Source organism: Gavia stellata, chromosome 10, assembly GCF_030936135.1.
Source record: "Gavia stellata isolate bGavSte3 chromosome 10, bGavSte3.hap2, whole genome shotgun sequence".
In the NCBI taxonomy this organism is placed as follows: domain Eukaryota; kingdom Metazoa; phylum Chordata; class Aves; order Gaviiformes; family Gaviidae; genus Gavia; species Gavia stellata.
In genome coordinates, this window is record NC_082603.1 from 12,740,451 (window position 1) to 12,763,129 (window position 22,679).

Consider the following 22,679-nt stretch of genomic DNA (forward strand, 5'->3'; position numbering starts at 1 on the left):
ATGGGGAGCAGGTTCTGCCTTCATTTTCCACTGAATTAAATAAAAAAGCAGGTAAAGCAACGGTGAGTGATGCAAATCTCCTCGCCCAAAGATGCACACATAATTTTACAAATATACTTGGTACTTGCTACTTATTAACAGAAACTTAGATTTAAAATTTTCAATTAGTGAAGTTCTGAGGAGTTCAGAGGAAAAAATAATGAAGCTGAAGGATGATTGATAAGAAAACTTTCCCCTGAACGTACTCCTGTATAAAACTGTAATTTTATTAATAGGTGAGGGAGGATAAAATGCATGACATAGTAGCTAAATATGTGGAAAGCCATATACTCTGCCCTGGTTTAGAAGATCGTAAGTATATGAAATTGGAATGCAGCTGAATTGATTGCGATCTGATAGTCATTACACTTCAGCACTGCTGGCAGAATCCCTTCTAACCAAATGTGCATAACGTGCTTTCTTAGCACTTTCACAAAGCCTTGAGTTTATAATGACAATTAAAGTGCATTTTTTCCAATAATTACACAATCTGAATTTGGTCTGTGCTAATAAGCTTTAAGAAAACTTAAATTCCACATTTTAATATCAGAAATCCACTTAATTATAGGTAATCTCCGGCTCTGTATGTCACCTGTATTAGCATTTATATTCCTCATTGAGTCTGCAATATAATTTTCTGTTTATTGTCGTGAACATCCTTCTAATATATACCTGCAATCTCATGTCGGCCATGGCTGGCAACCAGCCAAGCTCTTGATTTATCTTTGCCTTGTCTTATTTAGCCCACCGAAAGACAGTGGCAGTGTGAATAGCAAATGTTCTACACGAAGAGCCAAGGTGACAGCCTGAACAAGCACCAGCTTGTTGTCTTCATCACCATCATCTTCATAGGATTCTTTTAGAAATGAAGACCTGATTTGCCTACCTATTTCTGGAGGCTGGGTACTGGCCTGCAAAACTTGCTTCCTCAGTGGAAAGAGCTTATCCAAGGCGGCAGTGCCCTATATTCTGCTCTGTTCACCATTTGGAAGAGGCAGCCAGGTAGAATTTATTTCTCTCAGGAATTTTTCTTTTGCTGATTAATTGTTTTCCATACTAGGCTATTATGTTGGTAAAATATTTATAGCCATTGTGATGAAAATTGCCAGGAAATGAATTCACAGTCTTGCTACCTTTTTTTTTTTTTTTTTTTCCCCCCCCCCCCCCCCCCCCCCAGGACTTTGAAACACTGCTGTGGTTTTGACTTGCCTCTCTGTTCTTACTATCCTTTTCTGTCACACTCAGTAATTGGCCTAATAAAAGGCAGAAACAAGAATTTATTACACCTTGGGCAATACTTGAAACAAACTTTATTTGCTGGAGCAGCACTTTTTATCTACTCGCTGCTGTATATATGACATTCCTTTGAAATACTAAATTTGACTTGATTAAAAGTTAAATCTTGGCTTTTCTTGTGATTGCTGCTGTTTTTGCAGTTTCTTAGGCAGATTAGTACATATATAAACATATCATTTTAATGAAGCTTTTGGAGAAACAATATAAGCTGTGGCTATATCTACTTCATTACTGCCAGAATCCACAAAAATGGTATGGATTAAAGACTAGCTTCTGTAATACCTTGTAAATTAGTCTTGGAAAAATTTCTGTGATGAATTGAGAGAACAAAGATGAGAACTATTCAACTTCTCATACCTTTTCCAAGCTTGGGATTTGACGAAATCTTCCTCAAACAAATGATGCCCTTTCCATTTAAAATTGTTTGCAAAAATAATGACAGTAGCAAAAATAAAACCAGGTTAGATTGCTATGATGTAATTTCCGTTGTTGAATCTGTTTTTCTTCCACATACTAGGTGGTAAAATGATGAAAATTTTTTTGTTTTTTTATAAAAAGGTTTTAAGAAATGGCAATACATCACCCTGGAACTGTTTATGCAGGAATTTTTATTCTTTGAAATCTTCCAGTGTTAAAGCAACAAGAAAACATTTAGAATGTCCTTTGGTGGAATCTTATTACACTTGTTATATATGTAAACTGATATTCTTTGATGCCAGCACGTTGCCCATACAGAGAAATCTCTGCACAATTAAATGAAAGGAAAAAGAGAAGGACTAAATAAAAAGTAATATTTTTCTCTTATCTGATTAGAATTAAATACATTAACAAATTGTCTGGTAACACAAATAGGCAATAATACAAAAAATCTACATTGTACATTATTTCAAGAAAAATAACTTCATTTGAATACAAAAGGATAAATACACTTTTTGTCCTATAGCCACTCTTGTACAGTAGGTGAACACAGCATCTTACTGATGCAGTGCTGCTAAGGTATACAAGGATATGACTGGTTTGAATTTTATTGAGGGGGCTGTTACACATGTGCATCACTAACATCAGACAAAGAAATCTTTCAACCAACAAGGGTTACAGAGCAACGTTCACTAAAGCACAGGTTGGAAAGGATTTGGGGACTGAAGCAGGCCAATATGGCAGCTTTTACAGATTTCCTTATACCCACAATGCACTGACAGCAAAGAATGCCTTTATTTGGTCGGTCCACACACCGGGTGCACCACGCATACAGTAGCGCACCGTATAGGAGTAGCAAATGTTTTTTAAATTCTCTTCCCATTCTGGGGGCTGTCAAAGCCATTTCAGTCCTGTGTGAGCTTTGCAGCCAGCACTGATTTGACAGAATAGGCAGCTGCCGACTTGTCTCGAGTCAGAGGTGAACAGTCTTGACTCAGAGCCCTGTCCGTAACGGATTAATATGGCTTAGTTCAGTCAGGCCTTCTTAGTTTGTATGTGGTTATTTTTTCTCTCTTTTTTCCTTTTTAAATTTCAGTAGCAAACGCTTGGATTTTGTTTTGTTTTCATGTGGCACGTTCATCTGCAGCAGTCTGAATGTGATGCCATCAACCATACGGTGTCTAGCATATGCAAAGTCCAGTGGCTCCTAGTAGAGCAGTCAGCAGTAGGAGAGGCCCCTGTGATATTGCCCCCTGGCCAGAGTTTTGGCTGCAGCCTCCTGGATCCCTTTCACACTTCAACTTCTCGCACAAAATGCCAGTGTAAGCCGGAGGGCACTGGCATCGCACATTGTTGATGCATGTTCCTCCGTTCTGGCAATGCAGTAGCTCATTGTCGCATACGTTTGCTGCAAGATAGCAGGGGAGGGAGGGAAAGAAAAGCAGAATAAATGTAAGTTCATCTACAGGAGAAACTCTGCACTAAAACCAGAATTAAAACACCGCCTCTCCCCTCTTCCTGAGACATGTAAACAGGGGATGTGTTTTTTTCTAAACACTTCAAGTTTGAATTTTTTATTTTATTTGGTATTTTCTCATCTTTTTTTTTTTTTAACGCTGTAGTCTCGGAGGACCATATCATTCACTTCAAACCACTATCATTATATTACTTAATGATTTAATATGAATAATGATTAATAATGAAATAATGTGAATATTAATACCTGCCTTGTGCCAGTGTCTGCACTTTTATAGTTACTACTGAACTGGAACTGTAGGTGGGTGTGTTACTATTTGAAAGGGGCAATGTATCTAGAGCTTTTGGAAAGCATGAACAGCAGTTAAAAATGCAACATGGCTTTGCTGAAGTAAAAAGATCTGTATGAGAAGGCAGGGTTTTCTAATCAAGAACCACATGTATTAATGATCCGAAAAAATTACACAAAAAAGATAAGGCAAGAACGGGCAGGAAATTCAGCATGCTATTCAATGGGGATTATACGGTATATACATATGGAAATAAAAGATAATGTTGTTATTTCCATTACAGATCAAATATTTCTTCTCAATTAGATTTGCTACTTTGCTACGAGGGTAACTGGCATCTTAAAACCATCTTAGTTAGATTTTGTAGCCTGATATAATAACTTCAGAAGTCAGATTTGACAGAAGAGTTAAGAGAAAATAATACAGGCAAAAGTTTTAGAGTCACACAATATTATCGTATTTGAAATATTGACAGCTTTACTTTGTATTACTTAATATCAGTTGAAATATTTCACTGGGTAAATATGTAGAGATATGAGGAGCATAGAACTTCAATGTGTCAATCTGGTTTTTATTCCGGATGATATCACTAGTAGAATATGTGCTAGATTACAGCTCTGTCCTCCATAGCAGAGGCAATTTTAGTAAAGATCTTGCACCTATTATCTAGGCAGAATGTAACAGTAAAAATTCTCGCTCAGAGAATTAGGGAAAAGATTACTTGGTTTAGAAGCAGACTCAACATTATATGCTGTTTGTGTATACCTTAGCCTGGAAATACCCTAAATAATTCAAAATAGGGAAAATATTTTTAATTTTACTTTAAACATTGCTATTTATTGCTACAAAAAAGTACAGCTTTATAAGTGTTGATTTACTTATTTTTAAAAGCAACCCAAATATTATGAGACTAAAATTGAAACAGTCCATGTTCTTAAGTGATGCAGTTCTACACAAATCTGTACAATTTTGTGCATCAGCAACCTTACTGGTAACCTTATCTCTCCTGGCTTGCTTTCAGAAAAATAATCTTCTCACTCTAGAAGGACTCTCTGACAGCTGCTTTCTAATGTTCTGCATCCAAGTGGGCCAAATAATAATGCAGTGTGTTAGAAACTCATATATGCAATTGGGAGAGAACAGTTCAAGAATTTTTTTTCACTGATTCCTTTAGCAATCAAAGGTTTTTACTAAGTGCTATGGATTTAACGTTGTTGTCCAGTTTCTGAATTGTAATGTCAAAATTTGACTATTAAGGTACAACAAACCACACATATTATTGATGACAGCCATATGTCTGAATTTTAATATTCGGTATATACATTACAAAAAACAGTGTTTATATTATGTACAAGGAACAGTAAATCACCACCAAATAAATGTGATGAGATTAACAACCCAGAAAAATATGAACTCTATTTTAAAAGTCATTATTTGAGTTACATCTCTTATAACTGAGGCTACGTATCTTTAAAGCTGACTTTATTATTCATATCGTGTATGTTTAGCCGTATCAATATGCAAAATCAAAATACTTTATCTGATGGTACAGCTACTGAATCTGCTTGTTCTAGACTACTCATTGATGGGATGCTTCCTACAGTTCAGGCAACGAAAATAGCGAAATATCTGTCCCATCAATACTGACCACTGTTTGCCTTGAATAATTGAGTGGAATTCAATAGTTAATTAAATACCACTTCTTAAACAGCAGATGAGATATTTCACTTTGTGTTTGGCCCGGAATATATTATCCAAATTTTCCCAAGTATTCAGTAAAACAAATTTATTTTCCAATAGCTTTCCTATTTTTAAACTTATTTTGGCAACTACAGCCTGTTATTTTAAGAGGCCGTCAGCCCAGATTCTGATCTGTAGTTACAGATTGCTGGAGATGGGTGGCTGACGCGCCATTTTGCTACATGCTGGCTGTTCTGCCTGACACACCGATGCAGGCTGCTGTCAAATGCCTCTAATCGTTGCTGTCTACAAAATACTGGATACAATGTTATAGATGCTGATTTTTAAATCAGATTATTTAGTTCTCATTAGAAAGTTTTTTAAGTGTACTTAAAGAAGGGATGGATCAAAAGCTTCTCCTTCATTATTCCTGCATGCTTTTAGAAGTTTGCCCACAGAAACACAGTAAAACCAGGTAGATCTTAATGTTCTCAGCAAACTGCTGTGTAGCTGAGAATTCTTGAATTGTTAATCTTGTATTGTCACAGCTTTCTTTTCCTTAGTTTCATCCTAGTGTCTCTTTCTCTTGCACGCATACATGTCCATACATATATGTATCATGTAGATAGCAACTGTGGTGATTTGGAACCTGAATGAAACAATTCTGAAAATGTTATGAAATCCCATTATTGATTTTTTGCCAATTTTGTTTTAATTTTATTCTGACCAACTCTAATACCATTTTCATCTTCCCTAAAGCATGGTCAGGATTACTTTTAAAAGTTGAACTAATTATGTTTATTCAGTTGAGGAATTGGATTAGCTATAGCTCATGAGTGTAGCACATCAGCAGCATAAAGAAAAGTACTTTCACTGGAGCACTTTCACTGGAATTTAAAACAAAATTTATGCCTTAAACAGAAGTAGTCGACATGCTGCCAAGACCGAAGCAAGGCAAGTATATTAATTGTTATTATGAAAATTAACAGTGTTTCTAACGTTAACACAGTATTCTTCTGGGATACGTGTTATTAACACTTCTTATTTCAGAAGAGGCTCCTGGCTTTACTCCGAGGCGGCAGTGACCTGGGAGCTGCTGAGCAGGGCAGGAGGGGCCAGCACCTTGCAGACGCCTTGCTCTGGGTTGAAGGCCAAGGAGAGCTGCTGCAGCTGGTGCTGGTGGGTGCAGGTAGGGCTGGTGGAGCCCCAGCGTGGGCCTGGCCCTTGGCCTTTTCACTTCCCCAAGCAGCAGGAGCAGCGAGCCTGGCAATACAGGGCTTTCCTGCCCGTTGTGCCCCTCCTACCTTCTCCTACCTGCCATGCCCTTGCCCCTTCTTATGCTCCAAGCAGTGAGATGTTGCCTCCACTGCTGAGGGATGTTGAACCAGCTCTGCCTTATCTTCATCATTAAACGTAACAATAATGAAAAAATAGCTTGAATTAATCTGAAAGGCATCAGGTATCAAGTTCTGATCAGAGAATGAAACACAGAGAAGTGATGCAAGTAAAAACTAATTCTGAAGTAACCACACATGACTGTTAAGACTTGTGTGGCTGAACTAGCTGTGGGTTTGCCAGCAGGTCTTTGTTAATTAGAAGACAGGACATCAAAACGATCATTTAAGAAACAAAACAGAGGTATCTGATTTGCTCTGGAGAGCTTTGCAGGCCTTTTTGGGGGATATTTCTGAGCAGTCTCCAGATCTGTACTACTGCGGGAAGTGAAATATTTAAAGTAAAAGAAAGGAAAATTTTTAATGTTGTTTTGATAATTCATCAATTCACAATCTAAGCTATGGTCTGATTATGGGATGCTTAAAACACTATACAAAGGAGACAGAAAAAAGCCACATGTAAAAATGGATAGCTATTTGAAGCTTTTCTGTCCTTGGGGCAACCCCTCCTTCCCCCTCCAAAACAACAAACCCCTGCAATTAGTAAGAGATATCATTATTTTTCAATTAAAATGTAAATATCTTTTCCAAAGTAATCATTAATAAAATATTGAAGGCTCTTTTTTAGGATAAAACCTCTATGAATGATGACAAAAGATGCCTTGCCACAAGTCACAAAATATTCTTGATTTGTAATTCCACTGTTATTACATTTGGAAATGGAATAAAAAAGGAAAACAAGGGGAAAATATCCAGTCTTTCAACCAGTTGAAGCAGTTCAAGGGGTAAGTGATGTGCTAGTGTTTCACAGAATTTATATTGGGTATTTAATGAAATGTAGTGAAAGCAGCATAGTTGTTTGACAAATGTCTACTTTCCTCTTAAATGTTCAAATCTGAATAATACACGAAAATTTCTGAGTCTGTCCAAACCTCAACTTTAATACCTTTGCAGCTTCTTGAAAGATAGACAACTGTGGCTGATTTTAGTTCTGAAGCAGCAATATAGACATAGTAACACAAATGTAAGTCTTGTTCTCTTTGATCTGGAGGGCCATGTCAGGCACAGCATTGTGCTGTTGGCTTACATTCCTTCTGGTTACTGTGTCTGGGCAGCTTCAGAGCACATGCACAGGGCTTTTGGTCTGCATACTGCTCAGACAGGAAAACAATACACTCTTGGACTTAAACACAATTTCTTTTAGCCTCCTGTCTTTCCCAAAGGCCATCCAAGACGGGAGAAAAGACGTTTTGTACCTTTCTTTGTACTATCTTGATTTTTCTACAACTTGCCTTCAGTAGCATCTTATTCAGGTGGGTCAGCCACGTGAATCTAAGGACAGGCTATTGACTTAAAAAAAAAGAAATGAACATATTCAAAAGGACACCTTTTTTGATTTGGGATAGGTGGTGTTCACTTTCTGCATCAAAATCTGGATTTGTTATGAAATTTTCGTTGTTTGTGGGAACAGCATAAAAACCATCAATGATAAAGTCACAGGAAGAAAACTTTTTATTAGAGGTCCTTGCTTCCTTTCTTGAATTCTGAAGTCTTTTATTTCAAGCAATGTTTTGTGTGATCTATCCCATCGCTATTTTTCTTCAGTGTGCTCTTTTTGTGGTATCATTTGTTACAGCCTGCTCTCTCCCTCTCTCTTTTTAAACCCATCTCTTCACTTTTCTCCTTTTTGTCTCCCAGATCATGAGTATTATAGTTCCTGGACAGGTCGGTGGGTTGACAGCGCTCTGAATATATTACACAACGTTTTGGTCTGTTCTAAAGCACTGATGCAAGCTTGACCCTACTTCTGCTGTAGTGACTTTCCCATACTGTTTGTCAGTAGTTTGTGTGAATGGCAATATTGAAATCATGAGAATTTTTTGACCTTGGATTCCACCCATTGTTCATAACTTTGAAAGCATGCAGGTCTAGTGGCTGAAAAAATTATTCTTGGCTGTTTTTTTCTCTAATGCATCTGTTTCCTTGGTACTTCTTATCTAGTAAAGGATGTTACTTGAATTCATTTATGAGGAAATTTTCAGCACACTTGCTAACAGAATATTCTGTGTCGGCATAATAAGTGAGTAAAAACCCAAGCATCGTGAAACCCATGTTTTCAGTAATGATGTTCACAGGTAGCTTCAACATATGCAGTGGTTGTCTATATAGAGAGAGTTGTGAACAGCACATCGAAGTGCCATGAAAAAATTAGGAGGTTTCATCTCACTACATAAATAAGCTCAGTAAATTGAGGCCAAGCACAAGCGATTTCTTGTCAAATACAGAATTAGTTCCTATGAATACTATAAAGATTCTGTAACTAACATGCATTATTAGCTAAAAATGTGATCATTTAATCAATAAATGGTAAAAACAATCACAGAATATAAAAGAAATTGCAACAAATGAGGAAGCTTGTGTGTATGCCTAATAAGAATATGGATATCTACACATACATATAGCAAACATGCACAAGAAAACCTCTGCAGTCGTGAAAGTATTAGTAATATTTTCCCCACAATTTGTCAAATAGACATTAATGGAACTGGGGAATGCAAACCACTGAGTCTCATTGAAATGCAAAGGTTTAAAATTGTTTCCAGTTCTATCAGAACATAAGTGACCACAATTAAAATATTTTCAAATTGCCAGAGTTAGCAACAACAAATTATTTCTATTATTTGGAAACAATCCTAAAAATAGAATATATACTTGTTATGTGTTACAGATCTCTACATGGAGCTCCACTGACTCATGAGATTTCACCCATATAAAGTAAATATTAGGAATGAGGATATAAGGGCACAGGGAAAATTTAAAAGTAGTCAGGCTTCTTCTGAAAGGTTACAACTATTGCTGTTACAATTAGTGTTGCATAGCACATAACAAAACCTCGTATTTTTATAACTTAAGTATCTTATTCATTTGAATAACCAGTGGCTAATAACTGACTTGGAGGTTTTGTCGCTTAGATTTCTCCCCCTGCCTGTCTTCCTATTAGATTTTCTCTTAAGATTATTATCAAAATTTAATTTGTTTGTTACCAGTTACAGTTACTGCCAAACAGTTTTTAAATGTTTTGCTACCACGAATACATGTGTCAGTGTTGATCAGACTTCTTCAGTGGTTTTAAAACACAGACATACCTGATATGAAAACCAGCTATTACTCTTTTAAATGAGATATTCACAATGATTTGGTTTTTTGAAGTGACGCTGATTCAATATTTGTTGTAGTGGGATCAGTAAAACTATCTTGGGATACTGTCAAGTCAAGACAAGGTAGATGCTTTGATAGCATGAAAAGAAAACTTGTTTGTGCTTATCTACCATGGCACATTCTAAAGTTAAGACAAAATAAATCAGTGTAGACAAGTACAAGCCTAAAGCATATCTTACTGTGTCAAAATTGCGGTCATAAAATGACAAACGTTAATACAAAGATCTGCAGTGCAAAGTTGAAACAATGTTGTGATTAATTATATTGTCAACAATACAAGGAAATAAACACTGACCAAGTGAGAGTAGTTTCTAAAGGCAGACATCTCCATCTTGACTTGTCTTAGAAATGCATGTTAGAGGCACAATTGAAATGACACTTGATTTTTTATCAAACCAGTTTTATTAAGTTACTGGGGAGTAAATGAATAGGTGGGTAATGGAGGTACTGTGTTTGCTGGAAATCTCTGGTAGAATTTTCAGATTGTTTGCCTACATGTAGTTTCTGTTCTTTCTGGACAACTCTCATTTCAAAGCTAAGCCAGTTCTAATCAAATTGCAAGAAAAGTCTTCAAAGTTTCTACAAGAAGATGCAGCTACTATTCAGAGGTCTCCCCAGCGCACAGCCACATAATGGATGGTGAATCCTCTCTCCTGTAAATAGGTACCCATTTATCCTAGCATCCACATGGGTAAGCTTAGTTGATTACGTTTCACTACTGAAAGTGCAAAATCCTTACAGAACAATTTTTATTTTAATGATGGTATAAGGATAGCAGAGGTAGAAAGTTACTCTATTTCACAGCTTGTGTCTGTGCTTTCTCATTTTCCATCTCTCTTCTGAATCTAAAATCCTTGGATTTAATTAATAAAAGATAATGAGAAGAAATACATCAAATCTTTCAAAAGGACAAGGGGGAGAACGGAACTTTGGAATTGATACTTTTGCATGATAGACAAGCCATAGTAGCTTTGGCAGAAACAACACAAGATTGCTTGTTAAAATGGCTGAAAACAAATCCAGATTTAGTCATCTAAGAATTACGGTTGAGATAATGCCTTCCAATCTTCCTCGGTTTCAGGAAATGATTGATTAACCTTTCAGTTTTCTGATTTTGATGGTTCCAATTGTACACTTTTCCAAAAGAGGATGATTCCCAAAGTGGGGGGAAAAAAAATTTCCCCATTCTTTTTATAGCTTTGCTTATGGAGGAGCACCACTGAATTGGTATGACCCTCATCATATTTTAGGATAATCTCAGAAGAGCAATAAGCTACATCATAGCTTTAGTTGCTGAAAAGGGACTACATACCGCTATCATTCATATTCCACTTAGAAAGCTGTAAGCTGCAGTGCCATTATTTCTATCTTCCTGGAGATAAATGAACATTCTTACATGATCTGTCTTCTCTTTCCTTTACTAGGAAGAGAAGCAATTGAAACTACAGGGCTTTTTTTGTCTAGTGCCAACAGCAAGGTCAGGGTTTGGATGTAACCACTATCAATAAAAACTGGCTAAGCACAAAAAGTCCTCAAATACAGACAATGAAGTGGTCATCAAAAAAGGCCCTGTGACCAGTTGGAGGGTGGGATTTGGTTCCCTAAATAGAAGCAGCTACTGCCATTAGAGGTGCCAGAGGGCATTTCAGACATTTACGTGGAGCTGGCAGGTATGTGTAAGACCTACGGGAGATGTAGGTTTGTGGGAGCGGTGGCAGGAGGCCTGCCTGTCTCAGGCAGCTGTTGGGGCCCCGGGGGTGCTGGCAGGCTCTGACTGCTGCGGGCAGCCCGCAGCCCTCCTGCCTGCAGGCTCTCCACCTGGCACACGCTTCCCTCCCTGCGTTCCACGGCTGCTCTGATCCGGCACAGCTGTGCAGCACTGGGCACGGCTCTTGTGGAAACCCCCAAGCTGTGAGCAAGAGCTGTGAAAAGCCTCATCTGAGGCCTCCACTCAAGCACGCTCTGCCCACCAGCCTGGGAGTGCCTTTGAACGCAGGCCCTCGCCTTGGTCCTTGCCCGAGTGAACCGGTGGGCTCGGCCCATCCTGGCCTGGCACGCGCGGCCTCCTGGTGTGACCCCAGACCGGCCTCGCCTCCAGAGGCCTGTCCGCCCGTCTGCAGGCTGTGACTGACCCTGCTACTGCCACCGGAGCTGCTCCGCTCGCCTGGCTTGGGTGCTGCGGGAGGGACCCTGTGCTGGGGGGCTCCCTGCGCCCCCCCCCCCCCCCTTCCCCTTCCCCCCACCAGTCCCCTCCTGGTCCTGGCTTGCTGTCTCCTTGTGGAACCACCAACTGCCACTGCTCCTTAGCAGTGGCACCAGACGCTTACGGTCAGGCAGTTCAGTCCTATCCAGAAAGCTAGCAGGATGGCTTTGCCGGAACAGCAGCATTTTCAGCTCTGTGCATGACAACAGTATTTTCTCAGAAGTTCCCAAGAACTACTAAGCAGAGCTGCAGCAAGCATCACTTTTACAGAGCACAAAAAGCCTGCAGAGCAAACCAAAGCGGGAGCGTGCAGAGGTCAGCAATTCAAATACGTGATTATGAATTATATAGAAGGCTGAATGCTCCTGCATACTTAGCTGCTAGCGTGTTTGACTTGCAATAACGTTTTAGACACAAAAGAGCGCAAAAAAATTCTCTTTGTTTACAAAGACAAAAGTTTCTCTTCCTGCCATCCTTCCCGATGAATGATGCATTGAAGACTTTTAAAACCCATGAAATAGTCCCCCACGCTTACTACTTTATTTGGCAGCAAAACCAGAGAGCATAATCACAACTAAAAATATTTCCTAATGATTTAGGGGGTTAGAATGATTCTAATAATTATTTTCCTAAAATTTTTTAGGGAAAGAGAGAGAGAGAGTGGGAGAATGTCTTGGTGGCTTCTATTAATAACGACATTAATTCCACAATAGTACTAATCTGGGGATAAGTACTGGATGTATTGGTATTCCTCAAAACATCTGCATGACCCTGGATCCTGAAGTTCTTCATAGGCAAAACTTGAAATGATTTCAGAGAGCTGCTGAGTGAGAACTTTAAGATAAAATTGTCATCTTACTTAATGACACTATTTAAAAAAAATTATTTTCTCCTAATTTTTTGTTCCCCAAATACATGATAAGTTTTTGCATGTGTGTGTACTCTCTGGCAATTTGAGCAAAAGTGTTCGTGATGTGTTTGATAAAGAAGAGGAGATTAATGAGCTATTTAAAGTTTTTATTGCCCAAAGCAGCATAGTAGTTGTAGCTTAATAACATATGTCCTGTTTTTGGTGTTAAGAAAGGGCTAAATTTTTAATAATCAGTTTAGTATCACTTAGATGGCGTAAAGTTGGTTCTGCAAATTTTCTTTTACAATACTTGCTGTGTATAGCAAACATTGTGTAGAAAAATTCCTTGAATTCAAAGTAATAATTTTGCATTGTAATGGCTAGTTTTTTAAAACAGACTTAGTTGTATTTATTTATTTTTTTACACAGAAGATGTTATATTCCACAGAAGATGTTATATTCATGTCAAGTTAAATTTTGAACACTGCTATTCTAAAGTTATTTGTGATCTAAAATAATTTGAATGTTGCAAACTTTTTCTTGCTACTTTGGCTTAAAGCCGATTGCATGGGCATTTTGAAAAATTAGTAACAAAATCTACTGGAAATATATGTTATGATCAACTTCTAAATACATAAAATGGTGTTTGTAATGGAAACATCAGCAATCTTTAATGACACTATCATAAATATCAAAGATATTAAAATGGAACGGGTATGTAACTAAAAAAAGGAGTCACACTTACATAAGTGTGATTTTAATCAGCTATGTTACAGTGACCACAAATTAAAGGTAAAGCCAAGCTCATATTTATATGTCATTATACGTTCCTTTTGTGTGCATTTTTCAAAACAGAGAGCTCTAAGATACCAAGATAATGCTCTACTATAGGAGACTGAAACACCAATGTGCACAGTAAATGGTGTAGAATCTCTCAGGAAACGAACATTTGGAGTTGATGTGAACATTAGTTACGATGCAAAGGTAAAGGTACAACATGCATGAAAAACATATGAAATGTGAGGGAAATTTTTTTTTTGTTAAAGCAACAATGCTAGGAATCAGGAGACCTTCCTTCTGAATCTACATTGACTTACTGTTTTGAATGTGGATGAAATGCTTCAGAGTGCTTTAGCTGAGCTAGCTCTAGAATGGGGACAAAAACACTGCCCTGTAGGTCTCTCAAAGCTCTTCAAAGTAAGAGTTGTTATTGCCAGTGAACAATGGAGAAGTTGATGCCAAGGAAAGTCAAATGATTTACCTATGCTAACAAAAGAAGGGAATGAATGCAGGTCCTGTGAATTCCAGTTCTCTCTACTAGATTGCACTGTTTATTAGATAAATGCAACAGCAGAGTTGATTACTGTTTCCAAGGGAGTTTGGAGACTCTCAACTAGTAAAAGGTTTATAAACTATGAAATTTAAAAAAGGAATATGCAGTCTTGTCCACTTAAGTGTCTTACGCAATTGCATAAGATGTTTAAATATTCTGACAGTTAGAAATATTGATGTCATGTATGTACGTCCTTCTAATCTCACCAGTCAGAACTTCAGTAGCTTCGTATTCATCTATTTGGAACATGGTAAGGATTTGCAAATGTTTTTTATCCGCGCTGCTTTATCTGGGCCTTTAAAAATATTATCTGTTATTGTCTATTTTTAATTATTTCAGTAAAAATAAAAAATTACACTCAACAGGCAGATTATTATATCATAATTCCTTTCTGAGATATACTGGATGATAATATGCTCTTCTGTAAGTGGGGTTTTAATTGGTGTAATGCTTTACTTTCCTACTCTTTTCATCAGCATATCAATAAGATGACTCAAACAGGTGGCATGTAGCACTCAGCAAAAATGAGAACTAATAAATTAATGTATCAAATAATTAAAGCTATTAGCTGCTTCACCATAGTTTTCATCAACAATATTTATTGCTACATGCAGACTTGCTCTAGGTATCGTTGTGCATTTATCTTCGTGACAGAGCAGCCATTAGATAGGAAAACATAGATAATAAATGCTTGCTTTCCAACACAGTTGTCTTCAGGCACACTAGTTTTCCTGCAATGTGCTATGCAGGTGTAACCGATGTGATAGACTTAGCCAGTGTTTTAGCTGAAAACACTTTTTTAACTGACTTATAGTATCACATCATTCAGCAAAAATGTCCAAAAGATGCTCACACCAAAACACAAAATAGCTGCCTTTATCTAACTATATTGCCTCTTAACAGAATTTCAAAGGCTCTGATTATTTATTTCCCTTTGCAAAAGTGATGTTTTGATAAGTACGCAGTTAGAATTCATAAGTCAATATTACACATTGACCAACACAGATAAAGACTGCATACAGGCAACCTACATATTTTTCACAATATTAATATGCAGGCTACTACTGATACCAAAGACTTAAACAATTTAGTTAGCATAGAGAGAACAGACCCCTTTGTGCAAACTTCATACAGATAAGTTAAGAAGATACTGTGTCACATAGACTGAAATATGCATTAGTTTTCCTGGAAACGGGCTGGCTGTGGTGACTGGCTGTATTGGGTTATGTTGATGTTGTTTACCTTGAGATAAACAGTATAATGAGACATAGCACCTTGGAGGAGCTTCTGGGTCTCCTGATAGTGACTGATAGACAACCTTGAGACTCGGTATTGTTTACATACCAAACAGCAAAGTCAGTAAAATGCCCCAAATGGGTGTCCTAAGGCTGACCTACCTCATTATAATGTTTAAACCCACACCCCCGAGCTAGAAAAGCCCCCAACCCAAATAAGCCCCCTACTCTCTGGGCATGTGTAGTGAATTAAAAGAGAACTGTATCTTTAAGATGAAGTAAGAAAGATCCTAACCAATAGTTAGCTAAGGGGTGGGACCAGTAGGCATAACTAACTTTGTTTAAACACTTGTCATGATTTCAACTGGGTATGCATGCTAGGAGGAGAAATCCCCCATGCAGCCAGCGCTGCAATAAACCAATGTCGGCTTTCTAAACTATCATTTGGTTTGGAGAGTTTTCTTGGTTACGATTTTCGGTAACACTACTACTAAGTTATTGCAATAGTAACAGGATTGCACTAATCTCATTTTATCAACTCTCTACAGTTTTGCTACAATGAAGAAAACATCTGAATAACAATAGACCTGGCTTAGACTTAGAAAGAGAGTGCTCAGCATGTGTTTGTTTGGGTTAATGTCTGAAAAGCTCTTTCTACACACATATGAACTAAAGGTAATGCCTCTAAATGTGGATGTTGATATTGCTCACTATGACAAAACGTTAACATAAATCAGGATATTAAAAAGTCTAGAGTTAAAAGACTCCCATGATTAAGAACTGCTTCCCTCTGTGCTTTATATGGTTCTTGCGTTACTTTTGACATGCTGATTAACATACTTATATTTCTGTTTATCACTCCTTATGCACAAAGGTGTTAAAATTTATTAGTGAAGACTGAAATAACCTGAGATCCTCAAGGAATAGATAACTGCAAAATATGATTTCACTTCAAAGTACTTTCTTAATTTTACATAAAACTATTCTCCAATTTTTAGACTGTCAAGTCATGCCAGAGTTAAAAAATAATGATATCTCCATTAATCTAGACAAAATAAATTCCTCTCTAATCAGTGTGTTACATATTTCTAAAGACATAGTGTGTCAATACTGTTAAACTTCATAACGAAAAGAAGTAATTGTGTTACTCAAAGTCTTCCACTCACACTTAAGACTGAAAAGCCAAGACCTTGGTCATTTTCTCGTACTCCCGAGAAGCTGTGCATAGAACAATGTTACAAACTTATATACTCACCTTTGGTTTAGAGAAGGAAGGGTCACATCAGAAATGCTCAATTTTTATGAAAATGTACTTCTAGAATGTTGTGTATTCTTTTAAAACATAATGTCTATTTCTCAGTAGAACTCTCAGAGAAAACGGAAACAGATTTTTGCTAAACAGAATTTGGATGATGAAGGTCTATTTCCTGACAAGTTTCTCTCTTTGGATCCAGTTCTGTCCTCTGCCCCCAGCCATCCCCCCTTGCATACCCCTACCTTACATAACCTGAACTCCCACAACTCCTATCACATGCTTGTCCTTCTCTTTCAGCAGCCTTGGCGGCAATGGAAATGTGACTTCTCCAATCACAACTCCTCTGGAACTGTGTGTATTCCTTTACATCGCCTCCCATGGTGGGAGCCAGTGTTTGCTGCATGCCTGTATAGAGTGCCGGCTGATGGGTGCACGTGATATTGGAGGACGAGAAAAGGCTGTAATTCCAGCTAGGATGACTTTATGTAGGACTGATCTATGCCTGGACTCTTGTGAGGGGTCAAACGCTGAGGGTAAACACCAAGCCTCTTCCTGCTCCATGAAGCACCTGGCAAGCACAGCTAGCCCATAAGGCCAACCTCTGCACAGAAGTGCCGTCTTGGGCAGGAGAGACTCCAGCATGGCTCCTGCTCAGGTCTGAAACACAGGCCCAGTGAAGTGAGAGCACGAGAGGAGTGTGAAAGGCAAAGGTTTTATGCTGCCTTTGGGAGACAACATTTCTTAGGAGGTAACATGGTAGATCTGAGTGGGATGATGGTTTTCTGAAGACTGCAAGAAAGCTACAGAATGCATAGCTGTTAGGCTAAAAGAGAAAGATGAGTGGTAAAGGGAAGTGGTTGGAACTGGAACAGAGGGGTTTGGGCCAAAGCCAGGATGGGTGGGAGGAGGTGAGGGAGGTGCTCAACATATCTTGGCTGGCTCAGTGTTTTGTATTTGCAAAACAGTCAAGGTTGTCTGAAGGTGCAGAGCAGCGTGGGCTTCGGCATCATTGCTAAGTTGTCATGTTGCCACAGAACAAAAGAGATGTAACTGGAGTACAGTTCTCTAAGCATCTTTTCAGTTGTGTTTTAAATCGGTAATGATTTTGCATGAACTAGCAAAGCTCTCAGGTTGCTGCAGAAAAATTATAGCAGTTTGATATTTTGATAGGTGGAGTGAATCTTGACCCAAATTTTCAAACCTTTGCAGAAGTTACGCTGTGTACATGCAGCCTTTCATGTTTCTCCCCAGTTGTGTATCAAATGGCATATGTGCATATGTAATTTGAGGCATTTCAAAACATCTGCCTCAATTTTTGAGACATTTGTTTTGTAATACACTATCGTAATCTGTCTGTAAAGATATGGGGAATAGGATGCTTTTTCTGAGAACTGAAGCCTCCTTGCAGAGAGCTGTGCTTTGCTGCATACTGTCAACATAATGGGGCTGATTTAAGGATGCTATGTTTGCCCTTAATACGAATTTCCTTGCACTAACAGCCCCAGCTTAAATCTCATTGTGGGATTCTCCTGTTCTTGAAATCAGTAGGAAGTAAGCCAGGTTTTTGAACCTTGTGAGAGTAACTTGTTCTCCTCGGACACTAGTCAGCGCTTATTGCCTATCAAAATGCAGCTTCAGCTCTTTAAGGAAAGAGCTACATGTGGTGAAACTCTCTTTACTTGCTTTGGAAATGAAATTCTAAACTCTTCAAAGTAAGAGTCCTATTTCAAGGATCTTCTGGCTTAAAAGGGAAGTTCATTTCCCATTTAAAGTATGTGTAATGTTCAGAGCTCAGTGATGCAGCATTTCATTAACAGAACATGCTGCTGAATTGTCTCCCATGGACAGCTATTTCGATACTGGAGGCGTTTGTTCCTCCTGCACCCGTTAGCGTATATGGGGACTGGTTAGTGTATATGGGTAATGAAGCTGGTAGCTCTTTTGATTGTAGCTTTTGTGTATCCCTGACCTATAGCTGCTTGGTGCTATTTCTTAAGGCTAACCTAAATAACTATTCAAGGGAGAATTCCTCCTCCAAAGAGATTATGGCTGAGCTCCTTATAACTTAGCAGTTTTGAAGTGCAAGAATAGATTCTTGGGTCCATTGGAAAAGCCTTCAAATTTAGGCAGGAAATAGAGTAAGAACAGGGGTTAGCACATAGATGGCATAGAAAGACAAAGGTGTCTTTGTTTGGCTGTTCAGAGGTGCTCAACATACAACTTGGCCAGTGGCGCCACAAGCTGGAGCAATATTTTGGTTTATCCACAGACAGATTTTGTTATGCTTTATTCTTTGTACCTCTGGAAAATACACAGGGTTTCGTAAATGTCTGAAAAGCGTGGAAGATTTGGAAAGTTACTCAACTCAGTCTCTAGAAAGGGAATGAAGTGGGTAAACTGATCTGCAAACAGAAGTACAAATCAAAATATTGTCTCAAGATTCAGCCAGTGCCATCACTGCAATTGTTATTACATGTTTTTCCACTTCCATCTGAACAAAAAGACAGATAATCATTGGAAGGAAAAAACATAGCATATAAAGAAGTACTTGTCCAAGCTGTAGTTAAAAAATACAAAATAGTTTTGGGCATAATGCTTTAATCACTGTGGATCCCAGCTGTATATTGAAATCAGTTACGGTAATGAACACAGTCTCTTTAATATAATTATTTCAAGTTGATTTCAGTTCTAAGTAATCTTCTATGGACATTAATTACCAACAACTGAATTACGATCAAACTCTTCTTCCCCTTCTCTGTAGAAATCTTTAAACTTCCAGCACTGTCACATCTTTCTCTTCTCACATGACGATTATAGGTAAAAGTTTTATTAACAATTTAATTATTCTCTTTAGAAGCTAAGATAATTATAACGGGCTTGACTTGGCTTCCATTAAAAGTGTCTCTTAATGATTTTGCCATTGACTGTAGTCCAATGTGAGAGAAGAACAGTTCATAATCAACAAAATCATACCTCAAAATTGTGCAGGGATGAAAGAAATTGAAAGAACAACACTGTTAATATTTTACAGAACATCATAGTACTTTTGTATGGACTACCAGTCCCCTCTAACTATATATTGGCTGAATCCTGTAAAGCTGTATTCACTTTCATAGTTGTTATTCATATGAATAGCTTGGGTAAAATTTGTGCTGTAAAGGGCAGTAGTCAAAAGATCTGACAAAAAGCTGGACTGACATTTCTAGGATCAAGCTTTTGTTCCTGATTTTATCATACCATGTTCCTTGTCAAAATATTTACTTGCATGCTTACGATGAATTTGAAGTTACTGAAAGGGTTAGCACATCTCTCAGAGGTATGGATCTAGGGGAAGAGGAGATGATCATGCAAGCACTTACTAGAAAGAAATGCAAGAAGAAGCTAAAGGGGCAGAATGCTTGCAGATGATTTGGTGAGCTGGTCATATTAGAGATGTCAAAAAAAGACCACTAGTTAAAAGGATTTTTCTAAAATTTGCATTGTTAGCAGCAGAGTAAAAGAAAACTTTATAAAGAAATATGTTTATAAACAATAAAGAAAAATGTTGAAATTATGACAAAATGAAGGGAAAAAGAGCACAGACTCTCAGAATTTAGCTATAAGAACATGCTAAAGTACCAAGGAAGGCCAGAAATGATGGAGCAACGTACTAAAGACATAGAAATTAGTAATTAATTTTTTTAAACACATCAGAAGCAGAAACTCTGTAGGATGTCTCTAGGGCAAACAAATGGTGTGTAAGGTAGGGAAGGGAAAAATCTACGAAGTATTAACTATGGAAGAGCTTTAGGAGGTTACCAGGCTACTGCCTATGTTGATGGGGCATGGGAAGTGTGTCTCAAAGTTTATACAAACCATTCTTAAAAAATGGAAGATGGTCTGTTGTATCAGATCACTAGTAGCAAATAATATTGATCCAAGAATTTTGAAAAAATGCAGAAACAAATTTCTGACTGTTACCTGTGATTTTGCTAATTTAATTACCAAGATAGGCTTGAGTAACTGTAAGAAGAGACTATTCCAGATGTGATTTTTATAAAGAGCTCCAAGGAGATTGAAAGGAACTAAAGACTAGCAAGTAAAACTTCTGCAGCAAGCAAGTTGATAGAAATTGTAATGAAGAATGGAATTAGCAGATAGATGAATGAGCATGATGAGCATGGAAGAGTGAACTTTTTGTTGAGGGAAATAACGGTGTACAAACCTAGTAGATTTTTTTTTTTTAAGGAATCAGTAAGCATATGGACACAAATGGTCAAGTTGATAATGTTCCTGAATCTCCAAGAAGTATTTCACAAGATCCCTCAGCAGTGTTTTTCAAAGAAACGAACAAAAGAGGTTTTTTTTGTTTTTCTCATTGAATAATCACAGATTGAATAATAGGAAACAGGGTAAGAATAAATGTCAGAGACTACTACTCAGTCCTGTAAGAACTGTGTCAGGATTTACACAAGCAGAATTGTGCTAGAAAAGTGAATGAAGAATAATGTAATAAAGTTTGCTCATATTACAGAAGTATTGTGGCTGTAAAGACCTTGAGAAGAATTTCTAAGGTGCTGGGTGACAGCACAATAAAATGGTAGATGAAATTCAGTGTTCAAGAGTAATGGACCCCTATAGATACTTGGCTTTTACCATTTAGAAAAGGGTATTTTATTGAAAATGTTGACTTAATGCTGTTCATCTGTCAAAAAGGCAAATAGATTCTTCAATTTTTTAGGACAGGAAAAAAAGAATGAAACAGAAAACACCACAACGTCACCACATAACTTCATGATGCGCCCATCTCTTGAACACTGCATCAAGTCCTGCATATTGAAAAGGTATATAGTACTACCAAAAAAGGTAGAATGAAGAGTGATCATAGATATAAGCAGTTCCTGTAAAACGAGAGATTAAATAGATTAGGCTTCTTCACCATAAGAAAGGGAAGACAGATTGAAGGAAAATAAAATAGACATCTATAAAATCAGAAATGTTATGGAAAAGGTGAATTGGAAATGATTATTCATTTATTCTTATTAACTCTTCCTCCCAAGAACTAGGAAGTACCAAATGAAACTGTCAGCCAGCCAGTTAAAACAAAGAAATTATTATTATTACACTTTGCATAATCATGGACTTGTGCCCACAACGTTTGGGTAGCAGAAGTATGAATGTCTCAGGAAGTGATTAGGCAAATTAGTGGGTGAAAGCCTCACTGAGATCAACTAAATATGAAGGTACTGATGAACTCTTCAGCTAAGAAAATCCGTAAGCTGTAGCTTCCTAGAGTTTGGATGCCTATGCTGAATGAAATGCCACTTGAGCCCACTACTGTCAAATAGAGGACACTGGGATAAATTGATCCCTGGTCTAACTCAGTATAGGCTTTCTCATTTTCTACTGTAAGATGTTCTACTGTCTATAAGCATGCAAGCATGAAGAAAGACACACCACTCACAGGAGTGAAAGGTTTTGAAGACCAGCTCTAAAACAGGCTAGGTAAGATGGTCAGAAAACAATAGGGTGAAGTGGGAATCAGGAAATGTAAAAAGGCACTTCTGTGAAGTGTTTTAGTTAAGAGCTCAGATCTTGAAAGGTCTTGATTATTTTCAGTAACTCAACCTATTGATACTACATAATAACTCCTTTAGTTCAACTAAATTTCTTTAAAACCTTCAGTCTGAGGTTTGGGGCTTTTTCACCTCTATAGATTACTCATAACAAATACTGTCAATGAGTAAAGGCATCTAAAATCTTTTGCTAAGTACCTCAAATAGTAGTGATATGTAATTAAAAAGCCTTGAGTTCATTAGCTGTTAGATACTACAATACTCAGCTCTGTAGAAGTAGAAACCTGAAGTGTAGAAATGCTGATTGCTTTAGGATTACACCCTTTTAGCATGTTCAACTTCAGGGCAGAAACACACCTTAATATCAGGTGTGCCCCTGTACTTAGAATAACTTGGAAATCCATTAAAGGTGGAAGCTAGTCTTCTAAAATTTAAAT

General features: G+C 37.7%; 1 protein-coding gene across 7 annotated transcripts in view; it reads right to left on the reverse strand.

Moving 5' to 3' along the window:
- Positions 1–2,284: 2,284 nt before the first annotated feature.
- The window catches only part of NTNG1 (netrin G1), a 156,422-nt gene continuing 136,027 nt past the window's right edge, over positions 2,285–22,679 (reverse strand). For all 7 annotated transcript variants that reach the window (XM_059821840.1, XM_059821837.1, XM_059821835.1 and 4 more), the window contains one exon: positions 2,285–3,160. In XM_059821840.1, the coding sequence (XP_059677823.1) occupies positions 2,934–3,160 (227 nt within the window). In that variant the 3' untranslated portion in view covers positions 2,285–2,933. The remainder of the gene's footprint in view (positions 3,161–22,679) is intronic.